At 47.6% G+C, this 22,080-nt stretch overlaps 1 protein-coding gene and 1 long non-coding RNA gene across 5 annotated transcripts in view; one reads left to right on the top strand and one right to left on the bottom strand.

Moving 5' to 3' along the window:
• Positions 1 to 6,358, top strand: LOC114599843 (uncharacterized). 4 transcript variants are annotated; one of them, XR_013393050.1, is made up of 6 exons: positions 1 to 133; positions 2,737 to 2,900; positions 3,558 to 3,704; positions 4,509 to 5,082; positions 5,171 to 5,341; positions 6,135 to 6,358. It is a non-coding gene; the product is annotated as an uncharacterized LOC114599843 (long non-coding RNA). The 4 variants fall into 4 exon arrangements; XR_013393048.1 differs by lacking the exon at positions 2,737 to 2,900 and having other exon boundaries at positions 7 to 133; XR_003707381.2 differs by lacking the exons at positions 1 to 133; positions 2,737 to 2,900 and adding an exon at positions 188 to 299.
• A 600-nt stretch (positions 6,359 to 6,958) lies between these two features.
• Positions 6,959 to 22,080, bottom strand: part of KIF3B (kinesin family member 3B) — a 30,556-nt gene continuing 15,434 nt past the window's right edge. The window contains exons 5-9 of the mRNA XM_028735614.2: positions 20,730 to 20,848; positions 20,008 to 20,121; positions 15,301 to 15,406; positions 11,719 to 11,897; positions 6,959 to 10,507 (exon numbers count right to left, since the gene is read on the bottom strand). Coding sequence (XP_028591447.1) covers positions 10,417 to 10,507; positions 11,719 to 11,897; positions 15,301 to 15,406; positions 20,008 to 20,121; positions 20,730 to 20,848 — 609 coding nt within the window. The 3' untranslated portion in view covers positions 6,959 to 10,416. The remainder of the gene's footprint in view (positions 10,508 to 11,718; positions 11,898 to 15,300; positions 15,407 to 20,007; positions 20,122 to 20,729; positions 20,849 to 22,080) is intronic.

Here is a 22,080-nt window from a genome sequence, read left to right as displayed (position 1 = left end):
CTCAGGACCTGGGTTCGAATCCCCACTCGGCCGTGGGACTCACTGGGTGGCCGTGGGCCCTTCACTGCCTCTCGACCTAACCTACCTCGCAGGATGGTTGTTGGGATGACACGTGGAGGAGGGAGAGAACCAGGTGATCATGGGGGGGGGGAAGGTGGGATAATAAATGCAATAAACAAAGAAATGGGGGGGTTGGAGAGATAAGTAGCACCGCAGGCAGCCAACGCGTGGGACTCCCCCTTGCTGGGAACCAGGGAAGGGAGAGGGCGGCTGGTCCTGCGTTCGAATCCTGCTTGTGGGTAAGGGCATCTGTGGGGGGCTCCTTGCTGCGAGGATAGGAGGAAGGGGCCTCACTTGGCCTCATCCAGTAGCCAAGCTTTTCCTAAGTCCTTATGGAGCCTCCCGGTCCAGGGGCGGCCTTTCTGCACCCCCAGGTTCTTAGAATCATTTGCACTGTATGTAGATCAGCTTGTTAGATGAAGTCTGAAGCCTGCAAAGCTTATCATGCGGAAGCGTGCATGCGTGTATGTTGGGCACGGGTGTGACTGGGGGTGTACCGAGAAATCGTTTGAAAAGTTTGCAGGGATATTGGAAAACCGCTACAATGAGTTGTATGGAAACTCAGCTAGGGGGACTCGAGGAAGTCATCCAGTAATGATAATTAAATTGGAATTTTAACAGTTAGGATATATGTTTGTTCGTTTGTCTTTTTTAGATTGTAATGTTTTTCTTTTATGTTTGTTATAAATTTGGAAAATTAATTTAAAAAATTGGGGGCGTGATGAAATGTTTGCAGGGATCGTAACAGTTTTCCACAGGAGAGCCGAGGCAAAGATCAGTTTTGCAAATACGGTTTTGCAGAGATGTCACCGCACAAAACAGTTACAATCCCTGCAAAACCGTCTCTGCCTCAGCTCTCTCCCCCTCCCCCTGCAGCCACAGCCAATTGCCCAACAGCCTGCAAAGCACCAAGCTCCTCAGACGCTGCAAAAAACACCAACGGGGTTATTTACTTCAGAGTATTGGAGGGGGCCTTAGAAAGCACTGCAAATAACAAGGCCAGTGGAAGTGATGGTATTCCAGCTGAACTATTTAAAATTTTAAAAGATGATGCTGTTAAGGTGCTACACTCAATATGCCAGCAAATTTGGAAAACTCAGCAGTGGCCAGAAGATTGGAGAAGATCAGTCTACATCCCAATCCCAAAGAAGGGCAGTGCCAAAGAATGCTCCAACTACCGCACAATTGCACTCATTTCACACGCTAGCAAGGTTATGCTTAAAATTCTACAAGGAAGGCTCAAGCAGTATGTGGATCGAGAACTCCCAGAAGTGCAAGCTGGATTTAGAAGAGGCAGAGGAACCAGAGACCAAATTGCAAACATGCGCTGGATTATGGAGAAAGCTAGAGAGTTCCAGAAAGACATATACTTCTGCTTCATTGACTATGCAAAAGCCTTTGACTGTGTCGACCACAGCAAACTATGGCAAGTTCTTAAAGAAATGGGAGTGCCTGATCACCTCATCTGTCTCCTGAGAAATCTCTATGTGGGACAAGAAGCTACGGTTAGAACTGGATATGGAACAACTGATTGGTTCAAAATTGGGAAAGGAGTACGACAAGGCTGTATTTTGTCTCCCTGCTTATTTAATTTATATGCAGAATACATCATGCGAAAGGCTGGGCTGGATGAATCCCAAACTGGAATTAAGATTGCCGGAAGAAATATCAACAACCTCAGATATGCAGATGACACAACCTTGATGGCAGAAAGTGAGGAGGAATTAAAGAACCTTTTAATGAGGGTGAAAGAGGAGAGCGCAAAATATGGTCTGAAGCTCAACATCAAAAAACGAAGATCATGGCCACTGGTCCCATCACCTCCTGGCAAATAGAAGGGGAAGAAATGGAGGCAGTGAGAGATTTTACTTACTTGGGCGCCATGATCACTGCAGATGGTGACAGCAGCCACGAAATTAAAAGACGCCTGCTTCTTGGGAGAAGGGCAATGACAGGCCTAGACAGCATCTTGAGAAGTAGAGATGTCACCTTGCCAACAAAGGTCCGTATAGTTAAAGCCATGGTCTTCCCAGTAGTGATGTATGGAAGTGAGAGCTGGACCATAAAGAAGGCTGATCGCCGAAGAATTGATGCTTTTGAATTATGGTGCTGGAGAAGACTCTTGAGAGTCCCATGGACTGCAAGAAGATCAAACGCATCCATTCTGAAGGAAATCAGACCTGAGTGCTCACTGGAAGGACAGATCGTGAAGCTGAGGCTCCAGTACTTTGGCCACCTCATGAGAAGAGAAGACTCCCTGGAGAAGACACTGATGCTGGGAAAGATGGAGGGCACAAGGAGAAGGGGGCGACAGAGGACGAGATGGTTGGATAGCGTTTTTGAGGTTACCAGCATGAGTTTGACCAAACTGCGGGAGGTAGTGGAGGACAGAGGTGCCTGGCGTGCTCTGGTCCAGGGGGTCACGAAGAGGCGGACACGACTAAACGACTAAACAACAACAAATTGGAGGGGGGGGGAATCTTGCCCTGCCCCACTTCTGTGCATGTGTTGCGCATGTTAAGGTGGGTAAGATGCTGCCTAGCTGCCTCTCAGACATGAAATTCTTGCTCAAGAGTAAAAGAGCAGATTGCTATGCCCTTAAAGCCAAACCGTACCTCTTTTCTGCCTTCCCTTCCCTTTCCCAGACATGAGGCTATTGCTTTTGTGTCCTAATAGGGGTAAATGGAAGGAAGATGATTTAACTGGCTGCTTTATGCTCTCCTATGGGAGAGGGCTGCATGGCTATCCATCACGGCTGCTTGAGGTTCCTTCATTGCAGGGGTTGGACTAGATGACCCTCAGAGGTCCCTTCCAACTCTGATTCTGTGATCGTCCCAAAGGTGATGCAAGTATTCTCTGTGCTGTGTACTGCCAGGGAAGCTTCAGTTTCCCGTGTGCTCTGAAATGGCTCAGTCCTTGCTTTTATGTGCTGTAATTGCCTTTTTAAAAAAAAAAGAATTATGGGTTCTTTGACTATGAAAACCTATATATGGATAATCAATTTTCTTTTAGTTTGTCCAAGATTTCCAAAGTCCTATAAGCTGCTCAAATTGTTAGGCAATTTGGCATCTTTTATTTTCAGACCCCCTCATCGATCAACTGAATTACATGGTTTCTTTTCATCTTTTAAATATATGGGACACGCCTAACAGTAGTTTTAAAGATGAAAAGGATTCAAATAAAACTTCCCCCAAAATGCACGTGGGAGCAATTGGTAAACAAACAAACAAACAAACAAACAAACAAACAAACAAAGCAAATACACCTCAAGGCTGCAATCCTAAACAGTTATTAAGGAATTGGCCCCATTTGAACACATTGGCCCCATTTGGTACTTCAGAGTGAAAAACTTAAACCCAATGAGTAACCTAGGATTGAGCTTCATGTAGCTCTAGAATGATCTGCTTCACTCATTTTTTTCAATGCAACTAATGGGAATATTTGTTTAGCTATTTTTAAAAGTGCTGACTGTGTTTGACGGACACATCTATCTTTAGGCAAGAAGAGGAAAATAGAGGAAATGGATGTGAAACAAGAATGTCTTGGTACCGCTGACCTGGTGGTTTATGGGCTCGCATGGGAAACATCCGAGCGCAAACTGGAGGAGTTCTTCAGCAGATTTGGAGCAGTTCTCAAGAGTCCAGGTATCTGGCGTAACTACCCTTCCATGAGCCATGACTGGCCAAAGCATCAAAATGTAACTGCTGTTTGTTGTGGTTCTTAAGAGATATTGCTTCACCCTCTGCAAGAACTGTTGAAGTTACCCAAAAATAAATAACCATAAAAAATGGTATCCGAGCCTGGTATCGGGAACAGAAATTTCTTTTTGGGAACAGGATTGTTGAGATACCATTTGCTGCCCTCGGACTTTTGTCTTCCTTGGCGCTGGGACTAAGTGGCTGTGGTTCACTTAACTCATAATGGAAACAAGTCTTTCCTTGAGGGCCACTGAAGCAAGGGACTGGGACTGAGCAACCGCATCTGTTTCAGAATTCAGTTCAGTTTGTGGTCTTAGTCCTTTTCGGTATTGCGTTTGGTCAGTTGAAGTCATTGTGGTAAAAAAAGGAAGAGTTCTGACCTTTTCATGCTGGTAGCTGGGGTTGTTTGTCTAAATCTGAGTCGAGAGAGAGAGAACCCTGAAAGTTACGGTACATGGCTGGTTTCTCGGCAGAATTCATGGAGTGTCCCTCTCTCCATTCTCTCCCTCTGCTGCAGCCAGACAGAATGGCTGTTGAGGGACAGAGGAGCCTGGTCTCTAGGCTGCAGTTGTTAGCAAGGGAAGATGATGAAAGCAGGGTGAAACCTCCCGCTGAAAATCATCAAACATTATTTTTCGCACTACTTCATTTTGAAATTCAACCCATGAAATAGCTGGGTAGAATTGGTACGTAATTGGTAGTGCAATGCCATTGTTGTTACAGCCATCTCATCTCTGCTCCTGACCCTAGGTGATGACTGATTGCAGATCCAGCCAGTCGAAGCGGATCGGACTGGTGAGATTTGCCGACTACGAAGCACAGATGAAAGTCATGGTAGAGAGGCTTGGAGCGCCACATTCGATCCCAACTTCTGAAATAGAACCTCAAGGAAGCTTCCTTGCGATTTAAGCCGAAGTGTCATGTTAATCTCTCACGGTGTTTGCTCAGAAGCACAGATGAATCCAGAGATGGTTGTTCTTTTTCTCTCCATTTCTCAAAAAAGGAGTGTCTTCTAAGCTTGACGTAAGTTCTGTTCCCGGTGGCTTTACTGCACAGGCACACGGAAATGTGTGAAGTGTTCATAGCAGAAGGGCTTCTGTGCAAGAGAGCAGATATGTGTGTACACAACTCTGCATGCAGTATGTTGGTTATTAAAACAGCTAGACAAAAACATTTGTATTAATTAAAATCTAAGGACTGCTGCTGCACTTCCCAGCAAGGACCACCCTGCTGAGAGTCTGAGGGCCCTGCTCCTGCCTCTCTCCACCTGGCCCAGGGCGGGGCCTGACAGGCTTCATAAGGACTGCTGCTGCCTAGCAAGAGGGTACTGCTTCTTTTAAATTGCTTTAAAAAAATGTAATATAAAAAAAATCAATAAATAATAATAATCTTTTGTTCTGCATTGGCACCAGCCAACTTCAGAGGAATTTTCAAATCCGAGGAAGCTGTGTGTTCGGGGTTGCACCAAAGACATGAATGCAAATGATACTTGTGAGCTTATTTGCTGGTTTGGAGAAGTCACTGATGTCTTCATTTAATAACCCTTCGGAGGCTTTGCCTTTGTTGCGTTTGCTGATGATCAGGTATCTATGCAAGTGCCCTGGTCTTTTGCTGATGTGTGGGCAGCTTATTCTTAAGTTCATGAAGTTCCTGTTCAGTTCTTACTGTATAGAAAAACTTAAGTGCAGCAGCCTCATGAGTGACAAGACAGACTAATTCTTGTCCTATTGGACGGCTGTCTGTCGTAGAAGCTTTAGCTGAGATTCCAGTATGGTGGGGGGTTGAGCAGGGGCTAGTAGTCAAGGGCAACCGTGTCACACACACACCCCACACACATTGCAGAGGCAAGCTCGACCACCACAGACCCAGATGTGAGTAGGCCATAAAATTTGTGCTATTACCATGCAAAAATAATGACGATTTGGTTTGGAGTAGAGGGGGGAGAGAAATTTAAGGCACTGCAGGAAATGGGTTAGTAAATTGCTCTCTGAAGCACCTCCCACCCTCTCCTTTAAAATAATAATAATAATAATAATAATAATAATAATAATAATAATAATAATAATAATTTTATTTATACCCCGCCCTTCCCGGCCAGAGCCAGGCTCAGAGTTGAAGGTGAGGTTTTGGAGAATTTTTCCTATCTATAGTGCAATTGCGTTTAGAATAATACCATGCACCATTCCGGTGGCCTCACCTCAAAGGATGTTGCGGGGTTGGGAAAAGGTTCAGGAAAGAGCAACTGAATTGATCCACGGGATGGAACGCCTCCCCTATGGAGAAAGGTTGTAATCTCTGGGTCTTCTCAGTTTAGAGAAAAGGTAATCTTGCAAGGTCACTCACTCTTTCCTCTTCTCCTCCTCTGACCTACCCCAGAGCCAGGAAGCAGCAATGTCATGATGAGCAGGAGAACTCCTGTCACCCTTGCGCAACATAGAGGACGTTACGTCTACCACAGCTCCCAAGCAGTGTTAAAAACTGGGAAAGAAAAGCAACATCTTTGAGAAGCACATGCTTTTATGCAACTGTTTGAATGTTTCGTTATTGTTGTCTGTTTTGAAGAAAGTTCTGTTAGTAAAGTTCTGTTTTTTGGAACCATACTTTTCGGTCTGGATAATTTTTATTCCGAGAGGAGCCCGTTTTTATTCATCCTATTGTTTCGAGCTGCGTAGTATTAATACCTGCATTTCAGAATGCTTCAGAGAGGTCCAGCACCTCTGGCAGGTAGCCTCTGCTTAAATATGCCCAGCGAAAGAGGTTGTGGGAACCAAGTAATGTTTCTGACACTTTGACCACCACACACACACACGTTCAGGAACTGGGATTAAATGGCAGAGCACTGCCTCTTTCCTTGTGCCTGCCTACCTCAAACAGCAAGCTTGGAGGAAGGACAGGGTGAGGTTGAAAACTATCAGCTCCTGCTCCTTCTGAAATAATAGCCTCAATAACAGGTGGGAAATGAGGAGGTATAGGTGGGTGGGGAAAGATTCGGATACAATCATACTGGTTAAAAAGTCTGGGGGCAAAAGGGAACAGCAGGAACTCTACTGGGATCAAGGGCTTAAAATATGGGATGAGTTTAGAAATCTAATAAAATTCTAAGACTCAAGTTTCCTATCAATGTATGAAACCTTTTCCAAAAGGATGAAAACCTGTGAATGTGAAACAGCATATGAAAAAATGTAACTAAAAACAATGAGGAGGGGAAGGAAGAGGCTTTATTATTATTTTACATACAATAAATCCAATTGAATTTTTATTTATTTATTACACATCTTTAGGAGCACTTTTACATTCCTAGACAAGAGAGATGATAACAGATACAAGCTGTAAGATCTATGGACAGAAAAGGAACTATGTACGAGCTATTTCCAAAGGTTTGGGAAGTTTCTCAGAAGACAGTTGCGCCAGTTCACGTTCATTCCGCTGGGTACTGTCCCTGTGTGAGACCCACTGAAATAAATGGCTTTGCACCACTGTGCTGCTCTCATTCATTTCAGCCACACTGGAGTCCTACCCAGTGGATTGGATCTGCGGGGTCAAATAAGGACAGATTTAAATCAACAAACACCCCATCTTTTCAGAACTGAGCCACCAACGTACAGTACAAAGGTGCTGAGCACCCACCCAGCTGACAGTGTTACAGTATCATAGGATCATGGATGGCTCTTGCATTAGCTTTTCTGGTGTGTCGGCTGTGCGAGAACAGCACTCGTGAGATTTGTGGTTTACTTTTCAACCTCAGTTACACTGCCTAATGCCACAAACAGCAGAAACGAATTTGCAGGGAGATTTATTTAAAGTGATTTTCTGAACATCTTGTGACCAGGTCTACAGATAACAGGACAGACTCTCCCTAGAAAAGTCTTTGCCAACCTGGTGCCCCTCAGAAGTCCTGAGCTCCAGCTCCCAGCTGTGCTGGCTGGGGCCTGGTGGGAGTTGTAGTCCAAGCCTCAAGGGCACCACGTTGGCGATGGCCGCGACACATAGGGCGCACCTACCAGCTGAAAGGTTGGCACAATTCTGAGCAGTGTCCCAAGATTTTCACATAAAGCTTTTAAAGAAACTGCTTCAATGGTCGTGGACCTCAAGGTTTGGGCCCTGGACCTCAAGAGCTACTTTTGCTGAATTATGTTTGGGAGAGAAAAAGCTAATCCAATTATGCAGATCAAAGGAAAGACAAAGACACTGCAAGCTAGCTCCCATGGTTACACTCGTCTAGGCCTTAATGGGTTTCTCTTTCATGCTGGACCTCAGACAGGCAGATCAGCTGTATCAGGATAATTCTGCCAGTTTTAAGAGAAGAGCCCCTTGTCAGGAAAGAGGGGAGAGGAGTTATGAATCACATTATAAACAAAGCACTGAGGGGTCTATCTGCTTCTGCTCGTTCTTCTCTCTTTCGTATCCTTAACCCAGGGGGTTCTCCAAGCTAGCCTGGAGAAATCTTTGAGGCACTGGCCTGCCTACCTGATTCTTACACGCAAAGCATCCCCTAGGATATTCCCCCTCTGGTTCTCCCCCCTGGACGTTTCCCAGCAGAAGCCCAATACAATGGCAGAGCCCACAGACGCTGTACCTTTGCCTAAATAATTCTTTGGATTCACAACCAGCACACCTCAGTATCTTAGCCGTACAATCCTTTTCTTAAATAACAAAGCAGAGGAGATCAAAAGAACAGAGATGAACCGGATGGGGGTGGGAGCACTTTGATAGCGCAGGAGCCAAGAAAAGAGGATTTTTGTCAAGAGCGGCCAAGCTCACCGTGAAAGGGAGGCGATGCAGGTTCCCTCTGGCCAACGCAACAGCCAGGGGCCATACAGCTCCACTCCACGGAAGTCATACTTTGAAAACAGAAAAACCGGCCTCATTCCAGAAAGGTACTGCCCAGAATCCAAAGCAATGTGGCTTGTTGGAGCAGCTCTGGGCTGGTAGGATGGCCTGTCTGGGTTGTCCTTGCTCGCGTGGGTGAGAAACCATGGAGTCAGTGCAGCTGGAAAGGCCTGCTCAGAGAATGTTTGACATAAGGGCAACAAGGCAAAGGCCATATGCATTTGAGAGTATTACTATAACCAAGCAAGTTCTCATACATACCTACATGCACACTCGCACCCACAGCAGGGTCTAGGGAGAGGAGGGCCGTTAAAACATTCAGAGAGGAAGCCGGTGGGGTGGGGTGTGGGGAATATTCACAGTACAACAGTCAACAGCAACCCCAAAATAAAATATTAACAACTGAATTCTCAATATACATCAATCTTAAACGTACAAACTGAACCGTAAAACGATACCCGGAGGGGGCACCTTCTTCAGCCTTTTGACCTGGCCCAATTCAGCAGCAACTTGTGCCCCAAACACTGCACAGGGCAGCTCTGGAACTGGGGCAAGGAGAAAGGAGAGACTCTGAAGAAGCAGGACTGTTCTAGCACAAGCCTCGCCACTGGAACGGGCAGTGGTGCCTTCCCCTCAAACTCAAACCTTAAACCCCATTCCCATCCGACAGAAGATTCGGGGCTCAGAACACTTTGAAAGATCCTACCACTTTGGACAAGATGAGAAGCAGCGACTCTGGTCTGAAACAAGCCTCTGCTCACAAAAGGAACGTTCTGCAGCGGCCAGGAGGGAGCTCGGCCAAGGAACCGCTTCGGCTTGCACCCCTCTGTGGCGGAAAGCAGAACCCGCCTCCAGAAGTCACAAAGGCCACGCGGACAGTGGAAGACAATGAAGGAACTGCCGCGGCATTCCCTCAAAGCAGAGGTGCCTGGTGGAGCGCACTGGGAGAAATCGGATGGTGAGCAGAGGAAGAGTGCTAAATGCGGAGCTGGCACCTGGTGCACAGCGCTGACTGTTGCACAGAGTGGACCTTGCCGGTCATGGCTTAAGTCTCTAGGAGCTCCGCCTAGGACAACTCTTGCCAATCTTTGTAAACAGGCAAAGGATTTGTTAAGTTTCTATTGCTTCTGTTCCAGAGGAGAGAGAGAGAGAGCAGGTTTTCAAAGCCCTCCTTCCGCTTGCATTTCGAAAAGGAAACACGTCTAAGTAGCTGTGGGTGCATTTCGCTCTTGGCTCCTCCGTGGGTTGGAGGTACGTCCACCTGTACCCCTTCCCACCCCCCAAAAAACAAAAACCCTTCCAATGGTGCCAGTCTTTCGATGGAAAGAAAGGAAATGGATCTTCTGCCACGGGCGGTCGCTTCTCAGCCTCACTAGATTATTAAGCATCATCAAGTCCCAGAGTGCTGGTCCTGCTGAGATGGCTTTGGGCTCCATCCCAAGGGCAGGCAAACCAAGTGCAGCAAGAAGACTGTAAGAGGAAGAGGAGCAGGAGATGGCAAGGTGACAACCCCCCCTCCAGGCTTCTTGTTGCATCTAACACTAATGTAGTCTCATGCATTTCTGATTTCCTAACTAAAGTCTCTTTCCCCTTGGAGACCAAATGCCAGAGGGACATGGAATTCCATCGTGCAGGACGGAAGCCCACCTGGAACACGCCTGGCTGGACAAAAAACAACAATAGTTCAGCTGCAGAGGGGGCCATCGCTTCGTCTCGAAGGGAATCGCTTTGGAGCCTGGCCACAGAGTCCCCTCCGAAGGTCCTTTGCTTGCTTCAGCTCTCGGAAGGCAAAGCTGCTGCACAGCCACACCTTAGCAGGGAACTGGTTTTACTTGGGGACCAGCCCACGAGACTGAGGGTAGAGCTGAGACCCAGAGGGACTGGACGAAGAGCCACCCGATTTCCTTCCCGTTTTAGGCCTGGAAAACAGAAGAATGTGTGACGGTTCAAGAGAGGAGCTTCTCAAAACGGGGCTAAACAAAGGAAAGCCATTTCGTAGAGCTGAATGATGAATTATTGGCTTCTCGTGGGACAATCTGCTTTAGAATTGGCTAATTACTACCAAACCTTACCGACTACGTTGCTTTCGGATGGCCAGGCTGTTCTGTTTAAGACAGTGGCTCCTCCCCAAAATTGAGCCACCTCCCCCTTGGTTCCATAAACTCACCCCCTGTGCCCCCCACCCTACAAAAAAGCAGCATTCGGAACAGAAGTTTTCACAACCCACTAAGGAGGATAGGAGCACAATAAAGTTCAAAGTAGTAACCATTTGCTGCACATAGAATCATAGAGTTGGAATAGACCACAAGGGCCATCGAGTCCAACCCCCTGCCAAGCAGGAAACACCATCAGAGCACTCCTGACGTATGGTTGTCAAGCCTCTGCTTAAAGACCTCCAAAGAAGGAGACTCCACCACACTCCTTGGCAGCAAATTCCACTGTCGAACAGCTCTTACTGTCAGGAAGTTCTTCCTAATGTTTAGGTGGAATCTTCTTTCTTGTAGTTTGGATCCATTGCTCCGTGTTCGCTTCTCTGGAGCAGCAGAAAACAACCTTTCTCCCTCCTCTATGTGACATCCTTTTATATATTTGAACATGGCTATCATATCACCCCTTAACCTCCTCTTCTCTTCTTGATTTATTCAAAATCAAATGAAAACCATTTAGTTCCATTAATTCAACAAAAGTGATGAGCTTGATATTGTCATACCAACTTTTCAGAGTCTGATTGTCATTTACACCACCCCCAACCCCTTCCACCCCTTGCCTCTTAGCGTCTCCCAAGTAATCCCACTGCTCCCCAGCGAGCAGTACTGCCCACTTTGGGAACCACCGTTTTAAGAAAACAACCAGGTTTCCAGCTGACAGTCAAGCAGTTCTTGCAAATAGTTTTCCTTCTATGGCTGCTTCTAGAAAAGGGGGCAGGGGCATACCAAGCCTCTCCCATTTTCTCAAACATTTTAGAAAACCCTTCACCTCTACCAAATACTGCTCACTGTGCAGAAACCATCCCCTCAGTTTAAGTGGTCCAGTGCTAACAAATTCAGCCTGAACTTGACTACCCAGGATATGGGCTTCCGGAATTGTGTGTGTGTGTGTATCTGCTCTCCTTGCAACGACCAGAGCTCACCTGGATTTTGACTTCTTGTTGGATGTGCTCTCAAATGTGGAAGCGTCGACTTGTATCTCATCTTCTTCTTGCAAAGCAGCCTCGAGAGCCGCTTGTACTTTGGGGGCAATGGCTGGGCCCTCGTAGTCCCGGGTCGTCCGGCTAGGCATATCCAGTTCCAGCAATACAATGTTTTCTGCCTGAGGGATCAGAACCAGGAGATTTCAGACAGGCACCTAGGCCCACAAGCCGGCAGACAACTTTATTGCTCAAATGTGCTCTGTTTTGCAGCAGAAATCGGGCGAAGGTTCCCCCAATTGTAGGTAACGAAAGGACAGTCACAGGAACTCAAGTGGATTATACTTCTAAAAGATTGCGGAGATGTTTATTAGAAAGCTCAAGCTGTCCACAGCATTTTGGCTTCAAAATGACCCCTCACTCTAAGTGGAATAGAAATCTCTTTGCTCCCGATAAAGACGACACACTGAAACGTGTTTGGCATCCAATAGGCGCCTTCATTTCAGCGATAATTTGACAGCTTGCCTCCTTTTTCTGGCTTCCTGGTCCCCCTGGCCCCGACCCATACTCTTCCTGCTCAGTAAGGCTGTATTACTTATTTATAGGAGGCCATCAGTATGCTGGGCATTTTGCAGAGAACAAGAGGCCAGGTCCCTTTTGTTTTAAGTCCTCAGCCAAGCAGAGGGCTTTGCTTTAGGAAACATGTTTTGCTATGCAGAGAGTTGGATGGCGGGTATTGCAGGAAGCTGGGTCTGAGTATCTCTTTGTTAACTTGAGGTGGGGATTTCTTCCACAGCATCACAACACGGAGACGGTTAGCAGGGGGCTGAGTTGACCCACTGGTCGATAGCTTGGGCTATACTTTACCCATAAGGTAAAGGGACCCCTGACCATTAGATCCAGTCGCAGATGACTCTGGGGTTGCGGCGCTCATCTCGCTTTATTGGCCAAGGGAGCCGGCGTACAGCTTTCAGGTCATGTGGTCAGCATGACTAAGCCGCTTCTGGCGAACCAGAGCAGTGCACGGAAATGCCGTTTACCTTCCCGCCGGAGCAGTACCTATTTATCTACTTGCACTTTGATGTGCTTTCAAACTGCTAGGTTGGCAGGAGCAGGGACCGAGCAACGGGAGCTTACCCCATTGCAGGGATTTGAACCGCCAACCTTCTGATCGACAAGTCCTAGGCTCTGTGGTTTAACCCACAGCGCCACCCGCGGGCCTGTATACTTTACCCATGGGCTCCTCCAATTTTACTATTTAGATATGTTATGTAAACTGTACTAACAGAGAACAGGGAATTAATGTAACATCACTTAACTGCTGCCAGAATTAATATTTGTCGAAACTGTGGGGGAAATGAGAACGCCATCCATGAGAGAATGGCTAACTAACATCTGGGACAAAGTATGCATGGTTAAGCTTGCATACATGGTGAGAGCCAGAGAGAGTCGACAACAGTATTGAGAAATGGAGTCTTTTCACAATGTACTGGAGTAATAAGGTACACGATAATTTAAACCTATTTGTGTTACTTGGAATCTTCTGGTATTATTTTTTTATATTTGTTTTTGGAGTTTTGGAGCAGAAATGTGTTCCTGTATGTTTAGTCTGAGATATCCCCTTCTAATTTAGTTTTATTTTATTTGGCACCTGTCCTTATACTTTGTGATAAATAAGATAAATAATAATTTTTAAAGAGAGCCTGGCTCTCCTACTGGAGGACAACCAAATACTGCATACGTTAAAAATGTACAGACGGAAATGTTTCCTGTGGAAGGGAAATAACGGCTTCCCCACCCCTGACACAGAGGCCTGTTGCGAATTGTCATGCTGCATCAGGAACCCAAACAAACAGCACGACTAACGTGGAGTTTTTTTGATGAAAAGTAGCAATCGGTGCCTCAGCGAAGCCTACAGCCCTGGGCACAATGCTGAGATGCACCTCTGGTTATGGGTGCAGACATGGCGTTCTGCCCGAAGACAAAAGCTATGCACCTGTGTGGCACAAGCAGCCACCCTCCCAGCCCCCGGCCACTGCAACACTGTGCAGTGTAGAGAGCGAAAGGTGACTTATACTTCAAAGTGCTTCTTTTTGCATGGTGTAAACCAGTGTTTCCCAACCTTTTTTGGGCAAAGGCACACTTGTTTGATGAAAAAAATCTTGAGGCACACCACCATTACAGCCCCGTGACGTCAGCGCGCAGCGTCACGCCGGGAGGGAAGGGCGCCGGGGCGCCGCTGCTGCTGCTGCTGCCGCCGCCGCTCCCGGCAGGCATGGGCCCAGCTGAGGCGGCTGCGGCTGTTGTGGTGGTGGCGGCGATAGCGGGCGGAGGAGGGGGCGGCGGCGGGGCCGAGGTGGCCGGCGGCGGGGGAGGCGGCGGCGGGTGGAGCAGGAGGGCGGCCGAGGCCGGTGAGGGAGTAGGGTTGCCCGGGGCTTGAGGAGCCGTCGCCGGGAGTTGCTGCTGCTGTTGTTGCTGCTGCTGCCCGGACATGCCGGCCTCCTCCTCGTCCGCTGTCTCGCGCTCCTCCCTTTTGCGCGCGCTGCCCCGCCGCCGCCCCATTGGCCGGGTCCTGTCAGCTGATCCTGTGTGTGTGTGTGAGGGGAGAATGGAGAGAGAAACCTCGGCACCACCACCGCGGAGCCGCCCCCGGCTCGACGTGGATCCTCGCCGCCGCCACCCCGCCTCTCGCCGCCCGACTCGCCCGCCTCCCTCCCACGGCACACCAGGCAACGTCTTGCGGTACACTAGTGTGCCGCGGAACACCGGTTGGGAAACACTGGTGTAAACCTCCTGCCCAAACCTTTTAGCACCTCAGGTCTTTGAATTTGAATTTTATTATTACAGTCACAGACCAGCTCTGGGTCACCCACAACATCAGGAAAATCACAAAACACAACAGGAATACACCGAATTGCAATCGGGCACAACAGAGACAATTCAGATATAGCAGCAGTTTAAAAAATTATCAAATGTGCCAGCCAATTTAGGGGGGTGGGCATTTTCTTTCTCCATGTTTCCTGCTAAGGAGTTAATGTAGAAGTTGAATAAAGTAGGCGCAAGGACGCAGCCTTGTTTAACACCATGGGAGGTTTGGATTTCCTTGGATAAATGGCCCTGCCGGTCACACCAAACCCGGACCCGAGTGTTTTCGTATAAACTGCAGATAAGACACAGTAGACGTCTGTCTATGCTTGAGGCGCTTAGTTTTCCCCAAAGCCTATCTCGTGATACTAAATCGAAGGCAGATTTAAAATCTATGAAAGCTGCGTAGAGGGATCCTCCTTTTCTTGAGGTGTATTTTTCCACAAGATGTTGGAGTACTAGGCCTTGGTCTAAAGTTGACCGGTTTGCCCTGAAAGCAGCTTGTGCTTCTGTAAGGACATGTTCTCGCTCTATCCAATCCTCAAGTTTATCACATAAGTGGGCAGCATATAGTTTACTGATAAAGCTTAGGAGACTAATTGGCCTGTAATTAGCAGGGTCCGATCTCAGGTCTTTTGTATTTGGGGAGATGGCGAGCTTCTCCCTCGAGGAACCCCCCACACCATTCATGGTTTTATGCAGATCTGAGCGTGAGCTTACCCTGTACCGGGCTTCTGGGCGAACCATCATGGACATCTTAGCATGCTGGCTCAGCGGCCTCTTGTATCCCACAGCTGACACCGGCCTCTTCATCATCTGTTGATTCCTGGCGAGGGAAAAGGACATCAAGCCCACTGCAGGAGCCAGCCCCCTCCCTCCACAAGCGGCCCAACTTCGGACCCACTGAGTCTCTCCAACCAGCCTGCAATTGCTGCGTCAGGAAAATCTTGGAAGGGACCCCGAGGGTCATCCAGTCCAACCCCCTGCAATGCAGGAATCTCAGCTAAAGCATCCGTGGCAGATGGCCAAAACTGGGAGGGGTGGCTAACACCCCAGAGGACAGGATCACACTTCAAAACGACCTTGACAGATTAGAGAACTGGGCCAAAACAAACAAGATGAATTTTAACAGGGAGAAATGTAAAGTGTTGCACTTGGGCAAAAAAAATGAGAGGCACAAATACAAGATGGGGGACACCTGGCTTGAGAGCAGTACATGTGAAAAGGATCTAGGAGTCTTGGTTGACCACAAACTTGACATGAGCCAACAGTGTGACGCGGCAGCTAAAAAAGCCAATGCAATTCTGGGCTGCATCAATAGGAGTATAGCATCTAGATCAAGGGAAGTAATAGTGCCACTGTATTCTGCTCTGGTCAGACCTCACCTGGAGTACTGTGTCCAGTTCTGGGCACCACAGTTCAAGAAGGACACTGACAAACTGGAACGTGTCCAGAGGAGGGCAACCAAAATGGTCAAAGGCCTGGAAACGATGCCTTATGAGGAACAGCTAAGGGAGCTGGGCATGTTTAGCCTGGAGAAGAGGAGGTTAAGGGGTGATATGATAGCCATGTTCAAATATATAAAAGGATGTCACATAGAGGAGGGAGAAAGGTTGTTTTCTGCTGCTCCAGAGAAGCGGACACGGAGCAATGGATCCAAACGACAAGAAAGAAGAGTCCACCTAAACATTAGGAAGAACTTCCTGACAGTAAGAGCTGTTCAACAGTGGAATTTGCTGCCAAGGAGTGTGGTGGAGTCTCCTTCTTTGGAGGTCTTTAAGCAGAGGCTTGACAACCATATGTCAGGAGTGCTCTGATGGCGTTTCCTGCTTGGCAGGGGGTTGGACTCGATGGCCCTTGTGGTCTCTTCCAACTCTATGATTCTATGATTCAACCTCCAAGGAGGGAGAGTCCTAGTTGCTACTGTGCCACTCCTGGCTGCCAGGCTACAAGACGGCAGCTGCCTGACAAGCCCAAGGCTAGCACCATCAGAAAACTTTCAGGCCAGTCTTGATCGCTAAGAGCTACCATGAGAACAAGGGAAAGGGAGATGATCCGGGGAGAAGAGGAGCGCCTATCCCACAATTTAACTGGGAACTGCAGGAGTAGGAACAGACAGGTGTGTGGATGCTGCCACTGGTTTGAAAACTTCCATAGCCAGAGTTCTCTCTGAGACCACGCCTGAGCTGTAGTCGTTTGAAAAAACGACAATGCAAGTGCTTCCGCCAGGAGTTGCTTGCCTCTCTTTCATTCAAATGCACACTTTAAATATCAGAACAACTTTTCCCACAAGGATTATTATGGGAAGGGCCTAATCTGCTCAGCTGTAGAGCACCTGGTTTTTAACGTTTGATGTTTTGTTTTGTTTTTATAAATTCTGTAAGTCACCCAGAGTGGCTGGGGAAACCCTGCAAGATGGGTGGGATATAAATAAAAATTATTACAGTCGTACCTTGGATCCCGAACGCCTTGCGACTCAAACGTTTTGGCTCCCAAACGCCACAATCTCGGAAGTGAGTGTTCCAGTTTGTGAACGTTCTTTGGAACCCGAACGTCCAACGCGGCTTCCGATTGAGTGCAGGAAGCTCCTGCAGCCAATGGGAAGCTGCGCCTTGGTTGTCGAATGTTTTTGGAAGTCGGACTTCCGGAACAGATACTGTTTGACAACCAAGGTATGACTGTATTATTATTGTTGTTGTTGTTGTTGTTGTTATCTCCCAGTACGTTTCCGAGCACAATTCAAAGTGTTGGTGCTGATCTTTAAAGCCCTAAACGGCCTCAAAGGCCCAGTAGACCTGAAGGAGCGTCTCCACCTCCATCGTTCTGCCCAGACACTGAGATCCAGCGCCAAGGGCCTTCTGGCGGTTCCCTCGCTGCGAGAAGCCAAGTTACAGGGAACCAGGCAGAGGGCCTTCTTGGTAGTGGCACCCGTCCTGTGGAACGCCCTCCCACCAGATGTCAAAGAGAAAAATAACTACCAAACTTTTAGAAGACATCTGAAGGCAGCCCTGTTTAGGGAAGCTTTTAATGTTTCATTTGTTGTTGTTTAGTCATGTCCGACTCTTCGTGACCCCATGGACCAGAGCACGCCAGGCAGTGTTTCATAGGTTATTGTATTTTAGTGTTTTGTTGGAAGCCACCCAGAGTGGCTGGGGAAACCCAGCCAGATGGGCGGGGTATAAATAAATTATTATTAATAATTATTATTATTATTATTATTATTATTATTATTATTATTATTATTATCACCTGGTTGGCATGCAGAAGGTTCCAGGTTCAGTCCCTGGCAACATCTCCAGGTGAGTTTGGGAATGCCCCTGCAAGGTTGCTGCCAGCCAGTGCAGACAGTACTGAGACAGATGGACCAATGGTCCAGCTCGATATACATGCTGTTTAGCTACTGCAATGCTGTTTAGCTACTGCAAATAATCCTCCACCACAAACACAACTAGTCTGTTTAAAATATAACTATTCTTTATGGTCCAGATGTATGGAAGTGAGAGCTGGACCATAAAGAAGGCTGATTGCCGAAGAATTGATGCTTTTGAATTATGATGCTGGAGGAGACTCTTGAGAGTCCCATGGACTGCAGGATCAAACTTATCCATTCCTAAGGAAATCAGCCCTGAGTGCTCACTGGAAGGACAGATCCTGAAGCTGAGGCTCCAAGACTTTGGCCACCTCATGAGAAGAGAAGACTCCCTGGAAAAGACCCTGATGCTGGGAAAGATGGAGGGCACAAGGAGAAGGGGACGACGGAGGACGAGGTGGTTGGACAGTGTTCTCGAAGCTACCAGCATGAGTTTGACCAAACTGCGAGAGGCAGTGGAAGACAGGAGTGCCTGGCGTGCTCTGGTCCAGGGGGTCACGAAGAGTCGGACACGACTAAATGACTAAACAACAATTCTGCCCTTATTATATGAATGCTTCTCCCCATGAAAAAAGAGCAGGAATCCAAGCGCGCCTATGTTTTCGCCGGCAGTTATGTTTGTGCAAGCACGGGCGTGTCCTCCAGCCGGACATTAACACACAAACCGGTATTGCCGCGTGTCTCCCTCAACCTGGCAACGGCAGAGCTGTCCCCTAGCCATCTACCCTGCTTGCTTTTCCTAAGAGGTGTACCCTGTGCAAAAGACAGGAGGGAAGATTTTGCTTTCCTTGTCGGTCAGCAGATCTAAATTTGCTAACGGAGGCTTTATATAGCAAAGCTGTGTCAGCAGTTTCCCGACGCTGATCCTGGAGACACTTTATACTTGAAAGGAACGGGCCCAGCAAGAGATCTCTCGATTAATATATTCTTTGTTCATTACAAGCACCATGCCGGAAGAGCTTTGTGTAGAAATTTGGAAATCTCCAGGGTGAGATATGCCGCCAGATGCAACTTCTCAGCCTGCTCCTTTCCATCTGTCCTCAACTGTCATACCTTGGGCCCTGCCTTGATTTTATCTTGCAGCATGTGGATAAACATCCCAGCTGGAAGAATGAACATGAAGGTCTCAATGCAATGCAATGCTGCAACTTTACTAGGTCCAGCACATGGTATTTTGCCGCCTTAAGAGGCAGCACTGGGCAATCCAATGACCCTTTGCAAGTTGAACTTGCAGAGGATGCTGACGATACAGAAATTCATGAAGGGTAAAAGAGACTTTCAGAGGCAAAATGCCTCTCAGAACTAGTTGCTGAGGATCAAGGTCCTTGTATTAATTTTCAACGTAGGTCCAGGGGGCCTCAGGGATCACCTGAGCCCTTCTTTCCCTGCTCACTCACTGAGATCTGCAATAGTGCCGTTGGTCATCCTACAAGTCCTTTGGAACTCACTGCCACTAGAGATTCAGCAAATGCCTTCTGTGCTAACTTTTAAATGCCCGCTGAAAACATTTCTGTTCTGTTGCCTTATGTAGGCAAAAACATGAGCTTCCACAATGGTTAATTGATGTCTGCTTTTTAACTTTTTATGTTTTTTATTTTATTTTTTGATTTTTGTAAACTGCTTTGACGCAGCAGTACACAAATATTTGTCTAAATAGAAAAATACATTAGCAAGCTCTGAGCTAAATTCCTGCTTTTAGGCATCTGGGGACAGAACTCCATGTTGCATCTGCAGCGTTCAAGTAGCGGTATTTACATCACAGTATCTCTCATATAACATCTAAGGCTGCAGAGACCACCTTGCAGGATCAGAACTAGAGCTGCTGCCAGCCAGAGTCCTGCCTCAATCAACCTGAGCTGCAGAATGGTGGCGTTGTGATCATTGGGGCTGGAAAAGAAGGAGGGGAGCAGAAGGTCCGCTGCCCTTGGGTGAGCCACCAACTGAGAAAAATAGAGCTAAGCTTGGATTTCAAGTCCAGAGCTGCAGGGAACTGGCCGGATGAACTGAAAATCTAAAGAAATAATGGAGAGCCCAGCTCAAGGGGGCGGCCAACTCACTCCAAGCGGGTGATGGGGTGCAGTTTCCACTGGTCCTCCTCCTCATCGAAGAACGACCTGTTCATGATCTTGTTTTTCTCTTCCAAGGGAATAAAGTTCTCAATAATCAGGTGCCTGCAAAGATCAACAAAGGTAGATGTCAGGGAACTGCCATTGGCTCAAAGGCGAGAAACAGAAGGGCAGTTGTGTTACAGGTAGCCTCCAAAAATCTTGCGAACCAGTTCCTCTTCCGAGGAGGAGGAAAGCCCCACCTCCAGTGGGGAGAAGGTTCAAGGACCAGAGGATGCTGGTGGGAGCCTTAACACCGCTCCTGGGCAAGCCGGACAGGAGGGAAACACGCCCTTGCCATCACCCATCCTGCGCAGTAGCCTAAGGCGCAAAGAGGGGAGGAGAAGGTTGGGGGTAACGAAACTCTTACGTTGGGGGAGGTCCTAAAAAAGACCACTCCCGTATTCTGCTAGCGATTGAGCCAGACATGAGCTTTGGGGCTCTTCACTGTAAATGGTTTGCACCAAAATAAAGCCTGTAAAACGCAGGTTGGAGTCCTGCCTGGTTACTCTCGAGCAACCGCAACAGCCATCTGACAGTAATGTTGCAAGCACGCTCCAAGCAGCCTCAGTAAAAGTGAAATATTCCCTTTTCATTCCTGGCCAGCAGACAGCTTGCTCTGCAGGCCATTCCCAAGCCCTCGAGAGCAACGCACAGCTGGCTGAAAAACCTACTTGAGCTTCAGCTCCCGTGTGAGCTCATTCTGGGTTTGCTCCAGCTCCTGGCGTTCTTTGATGTGCTCCTCTTGAAGGTCGTGGATTTCAGCCTTCACGGCTTGCAGCTTGGAAAAGAGCTGAAAGAGAGGGACAGAGTCATGGGCTACAGCACAAACCGCCAAGCCTACTACCTCTGCCTCACGAGCGAGCGAGTTCTTGCACAGCTCCCAGTCACTTCAAAAGGGTTTGTGCAGGGAAACCTCTTGGGGGATTGTGCCCACAATGGTATACCGTAACCTCAAGTTTTGGTTAAAAATAAAGGGCAGAGGCTGCTCAGTCCAGCTGCCTTCTTTAGGTTAATAATAATAATAATAATAATAATAATAATAATAATAATAATATATTTTATTTATACCCCGCCCTTCCCGGTTCAAAAACCGGGCTCAGGGTGGCTAACAACAAATTTAAAACACTTTAAAACACTTAATTATAAAAGCAACATAAAATACAGTATAAAAACATGAATAACAATAAAATTCAAAATTCAAAAATCAGTTAGATAATCCCCAGGGCTAGCTGGCTGAATTGGTCTTACTTGGGCCAGCGAGGGGAGAATTAGCTGTGGGGTCTCAGAGCAGGTGATCTTCATAAAAGGGGAGGGGGAGGGAAGAGAAGGGAAATAAAAGATCAGGCTGAATTCAAATTAAAGGCCAGGCGGAATAGCTCTGTCTTACAGGCCCGACGGAAGGAGGTTAAATCCTGCAGGGCCCTGGTCTCATGGGACAGAGCATTCCACCAGGTCGGAGCCATCACTGAGAAGGCCCTGGCCCTGGTGGAGACAGTCTGACTTCCTTAGGGCCCGGGACATCTAAACTATGGTTATTCATGGACCTTACGGTCTTCTGCGGGGCAGACCAGGAGAAAAGGGTTTTTCCTTAGGAATTAGGTATGCAGAAGTATTAAGTGAAAAACGAATCTCTGAAACTGGGGGTGGGGAAGACTTTACAGCCCAAGGGGCCGTCTTCCCTTCAGGGCAAGCTTGCGAGGGCCACGTACCAGTGGAGGGCGGGGCCAGAGGTAAAGTAGGTGGAGCAACAAATGCAAATGTCACCTTTTTACAGTAGGCTAGTTTCTGCAAGCACTCAGACAACCCTCTCTGCCTTCCATTCAGACAAGCAGCAGGTAATATCAGAGGACACATTTCAGCTTGGCTAAAACACTCAAGGATCCAAGCAGGGTCAGCGAAGGGTGTGGTCTGGGGACAGTCCCAAGTCTGGAGGGCCACAGTTGGATTTCAGGCCTGAGGTTCCCCAGCCCTGTCTGAAACCAACCTAGCAAAATATTAATTCTATTGCAGAATAAAAAAATC

The sequence above is a fragment of the Podarcis muralis genome, chromosome 5 (assembly GCF_964188315.1).
Source record: "Podarcis muralis chromosome 5, rPodMur119.hap1.1, whole genome shotgun sequence".
Lineage (NCBI taxonomy): Eukaryota > Metazoa > Chordata > Lepidosauria > Squamata > Lacertidae > Podarcis > Podarcis muralis.
The sequence above is the reverse complement of the archived record's forward strand: the minus strand, read 5'-3'. Positions and strand labels throughout refer to the sequence as shown.